The sequence below is a fragment of the Amphiura filiformis genome, chromosome 4, assembly GCF_039555335.1.
Source record: "Amphiura filiformis chromosome 4, Afil_fr2py, whole genome shotgun sequence".
NCBI lineage: Eukaryota > Metazoa > Echinodermata > Ophiuroidea > Amphilepidida > Amphiuridae > Amphiura > Amphiura filiformis.
Window position 1 is genome coordinate 35,084,830 of NC_092631.1, and position 9,532 is coordinate 35,094,361.

The window sequence follows — 9,532 nt, forward strand, 5'->3', positions numbered from 1 at the left end:
GGTACGATTGCGATTTGATTCAGAACTATTTTGAGTACGAGCAGGGTAGCGCAGAACCTAATGTTAAAGGGAGGCTCAAAGCATCCGTTTCTTTTTGGAGAGAAATTGGGGCTAGTAGTTTCATAGTGGATACGGTCGAGCATGGGTACAAAATTCCCTTCGTTTCTACACCACCTCCGATTTATCTCAAGAACAATAAATCTGCACTTGAGAACAGTTCCTTTGTGTCAGAAGCAATTCAAGAACTTTTTAATAAAGGTCTCATTGTTCAATGTAATTCTCAACCATATATCGTAAACCCTCTTTCAGTTTCCGTTCAAAACTCCGGCAAAAAGAGGCTAATTTTAGATTTGCGCCATGTTAATGACCATGTTTGGAAACAAAGCGTCAAGTTTGACGATTGGAAGGTAGCTCTTAATTATTTCAAGAATGACTCCTTTATGTTTTCCTTCGACTTAAAGTCGGGTTATCATCACGTGGAGATGTTTGAAGATCACTGTAAGTTTCTAGGATTTTCTTGGACAGAAAAGGGAAACTAAGTATTATTGTTTCCTCGTTTTGCCCTTCGGGTTAACCTCGTCAGGATTCATTTTTACGAAATGTCTCAGACCTTTAGTCAGAAGATGGCGAGAGCTAGGTATGTTTATTGTTGTTTTCCTAGATGACGGATGGTGTGTTTCGCAGTCAGAAGCAGTTTGCGCAGCTCAGGCTGAGAAGGTAAAGAGTGATCTATTATTAGCAGGATTTGTTCCAAATGTGGAAAAGTCCAAATGGAGTCCATCTCAGTTAATTGAGTGGTTAGGTATGCAATGGGATGGGTGTTCAGGGTCCCTTGCTATCACCAACAAGCGGATTAGCGATATTCATTCATCTATAGATGCATTTATTTATGCGTTGCCAAGTATATCTGCCAGGATGCTGGCGTCGCTCACTGGTAAAATTATTTCCATCAAACCAGTAGTAGGTAATATTGCACTCTTAAAAACGAGATTCATGCATACCGCTATTTTGTCGAGGAACCACTGGGATGCGAAGTTGGACATGAGAAAATTTCAATTAGCTATTGAAGAAGTGTTTTTCTGGAAAAACAATGTAGACAGGCTTAACATTCGTACGCTTCCTGTTTTATCAATTCCACAGGTATTCTGGGTATTGGTATTCACTGATGCGAGCAGCACTGGCTTCGGGGCAATTATTGCTTCAGATGGTAATTCAAGTACAAAATCATGCGTTCATTCATGGAATGAAGGTGAGAAGTTAAAAAGCTCCACTTGGAGAGAATTAAAGGCAGTACACACAGCTTTGTTGTCTTTCGCGCCAGTTATCAAAGGCAAAATGGTGAAATTACACACAGATAATCAGGGAGTAGTTGCGATATCAGCGAAAGGTAGTATGAATTTGGAGTTACAGAACATAGCCGTAGATATATTCAATGTGTGCAAGATGTTCTCCATTTCTCTAGAAGTTCAATGGATTCCTAGAACAGAGAATCAGGAAGCAGATTCTTTGAGTAGACTCATAGATTTTGATGACTGGGGCGTTTCCCGACCTTTCTTTGATTTTATGAATAGTCTATGGGGCCATATTCAGTCGATAGATTTGCGGATCACATCAATGCCAAAATGGGTAAATTCAACTCTAAATTCTGGTGTCCAGGCACAGCACAAGTGGACGCTTTCTCGTTAGATTGGAGCTCAGATAACAACTGGCTAGTGCCACCCATCAGCGCCATTCCTGCAGTTCTTAGGCATATCAAAGTGTGCAAAGCACAAGGAACATTAGTTGTTCCAATGTGGCCTTCTTCCCCCTTTTGGCCGTTGTTGTTTTCACAGCAGAGTGATTTCAAAGACTTGGTTAAATTTTGCATACAGTTTACAGATACTTCGAACATTTTTGTGCAAGGAATAAATATGAATTCCACGTTTGGTTCGAAGTTTTTCACTAGTAAAGTCATGTGTATTAGACTGCAAGGTTGATCGAGTAGGTTAAGGAGCGCTGGCTCAATATTCTCCCGTCAGTTATGGTTTATAATTATTGGGGGCGGCTGGATTAGTTTCATGTTTGTTGCAATAAAGCAAACGATGAGTAGAAATAATGGAATAATCGAGCACTGGCTTGGTTGTTTAAATTCGAGTAATACGAGCACTGGCTTAGTATTTCTCATATGGTTTCGGGAGGAAAGTTGTTAGATATATCGGTGTATGGAGCACTGACTGAGCTCGAGGTGGAGATAAAGGCATGAGCACTGGCTCAGTTATAAGACACACAAAAATGATGTTTGGAGCACTTGCTTCGTCAACCATATGACGGTTGGAAGACAGGATTTAATGAGTAAGGCCTTAATGCGATCCTCCAGTATGAGATATACAGAATAATTTAATTATAAAATTATTCACAAATATCCTATCAATTATTTATTACAGAACCCATTATGATCATGATGTTCTCGATATAGGCCTACAGGAAGACGACTTGATTCAAGGCATTTTACAAGATTCGAGAGCTAAATCTACAGCAGACAAATACAGTGCAGGGTTCAGAAAATGGTCGGAATGGTGTCACAACAATAAGGTTAATCCTTTACCTGGCTCAGCTATTGACATTGCGCGTTTCTTTTCACAATTATATCAGAGCGGAGTCCCGTATTCTCAAATTGAGTCAACTTTTTACGGTATTAACTGGTTTCATGATCGTCAGCCCAATATCAGTAATCCCTGTGACTCTAAGTTCATTCACTTAATCTTGCAAGGCCTAAAACGGCGTTTGGCCAAACCGGTGTTGAAAAAGCTTCCGATCTCGCCGGGCATTCTTTGCTCGATAGTTGCCCGTTTTGGGGACCTGATGCTGGGTTACAGGATCTAAGGGTGTGCGTGATGTTTTTATTATCGTATGCAGGGTTTTTTAGGCATGCTGAGTTGGTAAACATCAGGAGATGCGACATCGTGTTTTGTGATTCTACTTATTTTAAAATTCTAGTCACAGAGAGTAAAACCGATGTTTATAGACAAGGTCAATGGGTGATCATTTCAGCAACAGGTACACCCACCTGTCCTATGGCTATGCTGGTAAGATATCTTACGTTAGCAGGGTTGAATGATACAACAGATCAGGCTTTCTTAATCTCTCCATTGCGATTTTATTCAAAGAAGGGAATTCATAGACTGCGTAATCACGGTAAATTGAGTCTATCTTACACTAGGTGTAGAGAGATTTTTGAAGCGGCATTGAAGGAGATAAAGGTTGATCCAAAGCCCTATGGATTACACAGTCTTAGAGCGGGAGGCGCGACGTCAGCAGCGAATGCGGGTGTGAGCGATAGATTGTTCAAACGTCACGGCAGATGGCGATCCGAAACGACCAAAGACGGCTATGTTGATGACTCTATAGAAAGCAGACTTTCGGTATCGCAGAGGTTAGGCATTTAAATTATAAAAATTGTAATAATTGTAGCGCAGCGATTATCCAGTCATTAATTTAAGTAGGCTTATGCAGTAGTTGTATACTGTTTTGTTGTTTGCTTCGGATTAGCTGCTCAATATGGCAATAAACTTGCTTTGGATTTAAATAATTTTGTTTACAAATAGTATAGATGAATAAATAGCTAGTAATTGGTAAATAATTCAATATCACTTCTTCGGTGCCCGTTCTTTATTGTCTGATAGGAGAGGAGGCGTTGTTGCCTCGCAGTGCAGTACGGCCCCTCTCAGGTATTAGTGTTCTCATTTTTTGCATGTTTTTGTTTCAGCTTCTTCAGGATGGCAGGATAGAAAATGATTTATTCGCGGTTAAGCTCGCGAATTAGAGAATAAATAAATTTTCTATACATTGTCAGAAGAAGAAGGTGTCGTAATATTAGGTAATACATGGATGGATTAAATAGATCCATAGGCGGGAGGTTCGCTAGAGCGAACACTGAGCTGTTTGCACTCGACGCGGCAACACGACAAGTTTAAGTGGATAAAACTTTTTGAGAGTTAATTTCAGATGGATAACGATGCAGGAATCACACAAGTATCACCAATTCCTAAATCAATGTGTGCAACATGTGGGATGGTTTGGAGATTGGAAATCGGTTGTGAAGGATTTCTACAGGAGCGGACATAAGATACGGAGAAACAGGAGTAGACAGTTCGCAAAGATGAATTTGGTTCGGAAAGAATTGGTTCAAGGCGACAAAAGGCGATAAAGGAGTCAGGTGAAACTTTATTATGTGTCAAAACGTGACGTGAGTATAGCCCGAGACATAGTCTCAGGTATAACGGCTTGTCACGAAAATATAAGTTCACAGGACGGCAGAAGGTAAGAAATGCGTTTCCTTGTTTCAATCCAGCTCCAAAGTTTCTACGCCTTGATCTTCGTAGCGTTGTTGCCTCGCAGTGCAGTACGGCCCCTCTCAGGTATTAGTGTTCTCATTTATTGCATGTTTTTGTTTCAGCTTCTTCAGGATGGCAGGATAGAAAATGATTTATTCGCGGTTAAGCTCGCGAATTAGAGAATAAAGACTATTTTCTACTGCATGCACATACAATCAAATTAATCTTTCTGGGACAATTATAAAAATATTTGGTCAAATTTACAAAATTTTAATAATGTAAATAATATTGTTCATGATATAATTAATTGGGTTGTTTTGGCATCAGAATGAGATTAATTTTAAGTGAGTGAGTGATGAAGTGAGTATAAATGTTAGTGATTAAATAATAAATAAAATTAATTAAGTAAGTAAGTAAGTAAGTAAGTAAGTAAGTAAGTAAGTAAGTAAGTAAGTAAGTAAGTAAGTAAGTAAGTAAGTAAGTAAGTAAGTAAGTAAGTAAGTAAGTAAGTAAGTAAGTAAGTAAGTAAGTAAGTAAGTAAGTAAGTAAGTAAGTAAGTAAGTAATAATAAATGAATAATAAATTATAGTACACACAAGTTATTGTAATATATTTTTTTCCAATAGAGGCATAACATTCTGTTTCAAAATATTTATTTAAATTTATTTGATTATTTTCTAACTTAAATATTTTCTTTAGAGCAAAGACAAATATTTTCCCTTTTCTCTAGTAGAGCTGTCTCCAATTTGAGCCCAAAATAAAACTCTGCTTCTTTTATTATTGATTTAATTTCACGATTTATTCCATTGAGCAATATCGGAAGGATTAAAATCACACGTCTCACAGCAGATAGTTACTTGGCGTAGTGGTCGTACGCTGTGCCTTTCAACCAAGAGGTACCGAGATCGATTCCCGCCTCCGCCTACTATTTTGTTCAAGACTGGAAAGAATGAAGCTTATTTGACTTTACAACACTAAATTATTCATGGCTTACCCTACCTGGTGGTGTAAAGTGCTACTGGTAAACATGAATATGAATTTATAACACAATGGCTAATTTAAATAAGAATGCGGCCTCATGCTAATTAGGGAGTGCCTCTTCCTATCAATTATTCCATGGTCTATACCATAGAACAATACCTGGAAGCGGCACTAGAAATTAGCATGAGGCCGCATTCATATGTAAATAGCGTATTGTTATTTAAATTTGTGCCCAGACGTATTGAGGGCGACAGTCATGTTATCCAGACAGAGAATGTCTTGATGCGCCAGGCATGTCAAATTGCTGAGTGAATGTGTATAAATCCCCTTTCTGTATAGGTAATAACAAGGGGGTGACACTAAATTCACGGTTGTTCTATTAGCAACGCAAAATCTATGAAAAATTCAGCTGGTTTACTAGCTAGAAAGTGAGGCCAGTTATCGATCCGTTATAGCTCGTTATGAATAATTCATGTTCGACCCCTTGGATCATGTTAATTGAGTTTGGCAAATAACAACGTTGTTAGTTTTGCGAACTTTGCCTGTTCAAAGAGAGTATAGCGCGCCCCCAATATATCTGGACACAATCCTGGCGAAAACGATCCAGTTTAATGAAATGGCGGACGGGTATTCCCATCAGGCACCAGTGATATGTTTTTCAAAGAAAGTCTACTAATTTGATATGAAATGACATTTTGCAATAGCAAAGTCAAAATTAGGACATACAGAGGCAAGGTGGGAAATACAAGTAGTATTTAAGTATTAATAACCTTTGATACCCGACCTGACCTTCCATCATGGCGCCTTATTGGTCTTATGTATTTCTATTATGCTCTCAAGTAAAATAAAATACCAATCTGCACTGAGCAGACAGAATGTTACTTGGCTCCCAGCATGAATTATTTTTATACGGAGGTAAAGAAATGCACAGTGTATGTGCAAGCCGTACAACAAAGGCAACAATACTCCAAATATTTACGGTAAATCTGAATAGTGGTCACATGTTGACATATCATGTGGTCGGGAAATCACGTGGCAACATTTTAAGATTTCAGGATTGTTTACTAATTAATTGCCATTTGTACTCTTTATTATTTATCTTTGTTAATTAACATATATTTTAAATGCTGATAAATCGTGGTTGGCTGCCCATGATATCTGTTAAATTCAATGTTTTATGAATATAATTCTACCACGCAGAGGGGTCACGCAGCAGAATTTCACATCACCTGACTTAGCTAGATTTCGAAGCTCTGCTCTTCAAATTCATGTAAATTTCAAAGTTTATACATTTAATATATGTAATATGATACTAATTTTTTGTTATAACCAACTGGTACACGAAATATACTAGCTTATTACCTATACAGAAAGGTGATTATCAGCCTTCACTCAGCAAATTGACATGCCCGGCATATGCAGCCATTCTCCGTCTGGATAACATGACTGTCGCCCTCAATACGTCTGGGCACAAATTTAAATAACAATACGCTATTTACATATCAATGCGGCCTCATGCTAATTAAAGCTGCCCCATCCAGGAGTTCATCTATGGTAATAAGCTAGTATATTTCGTGTTCCAGTTTGTTATAACAAAAAAATAAGTATTATATTAAATATATTAAGTGTATAAACTTTGAAATTGACGTGAATTTGAAGTGCAGAGCTCCAAATCTAGCTAAATCGTGTAGTGTGAAATTTTGCTGTGTGAAGGTAAAGTCTGGCATTTCCAGACTAGAAGATGATGATGGTAACCTAACGGAGAACGAAGAGAAGCAGCAAACGTTTTGAATATCTTTTTTGAGACAGTGCTTACCAAAGAACCAGAAAGGGAAATACCGCACCTAGACACACGAACTTTTTGTAGATAGTGTGATGGACTGTCACTTTACGATAGAAGACGTCACCAAGAAACTCAAGGGTTAAAACCAGATAAGTCACCAGGGCTAGACAACATACATCCGCAAGTGCTGGCAAGTTGTGCTGAGGAATTGGTGGATCCACTGTTATCATCTTCAGGAAGTCAATAGATGAAGAATGTTTGCCCAAACACTGCAGAAGAAAGCAAAGCAGAAGGCGGCAGTAGGAGATGCAGAATGGACAGATGTTATCAGTGGTGTACCACAGGGGTCTGTTCTGGGACCGATCTTGTTCGTGACCTGCCGGTAGTAGTAGTAGAAGTAGAAGTCGAGATGTTTACTGATAACACCAAGGTGTACAGGCATATGGTTGGTGAAGAGGACAGTCACAACATGCAGAAAGACCTAAAAGCTCTTCAAACATGGTCGTCTGATACATGGTTGTTCAGATCCAATGCGAGTAAGTGCAAAAGAATACACATGGGCAGTATAAACCAAGGCACTGAATATAAGCTTGGTGATGAGTTAATCCCACATGGGCAAGAAGAGAAAGTTTTTGAAGTGATAATTACAGAAGATGGAAAGATGATTAAGCAGTGTGCAGCGCACCTTGAAGCACTTCGACTATAGGCATATCATGCATATTGGCTAACAATAGATACAGGTCAGAGGTTAATCCATCTCCTTTGTTATGCAATACGCATATGGTATTGTGGGAAAGAATTTCATTACAAATCAACATCCGGTATAGAAACCCTAAAGGTGTGTTTTATTCGAGTAGTTTTTGGATTATGCCAAAATGGCTTAGAGAGACTTAAATATGAGGAAACGTGTATGAATATTGATTACTAGGGCTTGCAAATTTTCAATTCGCTTGAACATAAGTAGAAATCTCATTCTCGATTTGCTTCGAGATATCCCCCATTTCAAAATACTGTAGCAGAGACATAATAACATGAATGATATATATCTTGTTTAAATATGATTTGAAAATATCCAATAAAAGTCTTAAAATGGGGCACCAATAAAATGGCTTCATTTGGGCAAGCTTTCAAACCATTTTAGTCTGGAAATATGTGCTTATTTAAGCATAAAAAATTTATTTGCTCTGAGGGCGCTATCGGGTTATTTTTGAGTTAGCATACTGTTTCCCTACATTAGAACCAATGTTTTTTGGCATCATACACCTCAAAGGATAAAACTAGAATTGGTTCCATTTTTTCTGTGCCCCCTATACTTCCCACGTAGGGTCGAAGGTCATAATGGGGACTAAAGTTAATGTTATGTTCTATCATGCTGTTATATCACCTTAAATTGTTCCTCTCATTGCTAGGAATAAAGAAGTCAATTAGGGTGCTTAGATCAGGTGTTGTAGAGTAAATAAGGTCAAATGTCAAATATCTCATGCACAGAAGCCAAGTTTTCAAAATGCACCGATTCAATTAAAATTTGTCTTAAATTACTCCTCGCGGTAAACCAAATAGGAAAATAATTTATTTGAGAAATCTATAACCTCAGAATCGGATGAAATCATGGGTCAAATGTTATGCTTGTACATATTTCTGTTGGACTTTGCCTGCACGAAACGGGGACATGACAAAACAAAAATGCACTTAAATTGTGAATGAAGTATATGTTTGAGATATCTTATGTTAAGGGGTGAAATTTGAGACCAATTTCGATGAAATTTGGCCATTTTTTATTTTGACCACTCACTGTGTATGAAATTTTTGACATTTGACCTATTTGACCTATTTGAACTAATCAACGTAAAAAAATATGACAATGGACATTTTTATTCCGTGTGATGAGAGGAACAATTTGAGATACATTACAACATGATGAGACTATTTTGAATCCTCCCACTGTGACCTTCGAACCCTCATGGGAACCACAGGGGCATAGAAAAAATATGTAACCAATCAAATTTTTATCATTTCAGGTGTAAGGATGCTAAAAAAACATTGGTTCCACTAACGTAGGAATATAAAATCCCAAACCCATAGTTGTGTATCATGCACAACTTTGATCAAGGGCACCCGCTTTCGAACCTGGGCACCCTGAATTACGCCACTGTTTTTGGACTACAGTGTAGAACTGTATTAATTTGTAAGCAAAGTTGAACGCTGATGGTGCTATTTACCTTAAATTTTGTTTGGGGTAGACACTTTTATAATAGCATTGAAACATAAAAATGAGTAAAATATAGCAATTAATTTTTCAAACTACTTTTTATCATTTATAGACCGAATAACTGTGACACCTAAGTAATTTATTATTCTTATTTAATTTATCAGTGTATGCTATTTTTGTAATCTAACACCACGGAATAAATATATTGTTGAGCATTACATAAATAAAATTGTCCTGTATATCACC

The 9,532-nt window shown here is 37.7% G+C and overlaps 1 protein-coding gene across 1 annotated transcript; it reads left to right on the forward strand.

Moving 5' to 3' along the window:
• Window positions 1-639: 639 nt before the first annotated feature.
• On the forward strand, window positions 640-1,686 carry LOC140150164 (uncharacterized). The gene has a single exon (XM_072172167.1). The coding sequence runs from the start codon at window positions 640-642 to the stop codon at window positions 1,684-1,686; it is 1,047 nt and encodes a 348-aa protein (XP_072028268.1).
• Window positions 1,687-9,532: the final 7,846 nt, after the last annotated feature.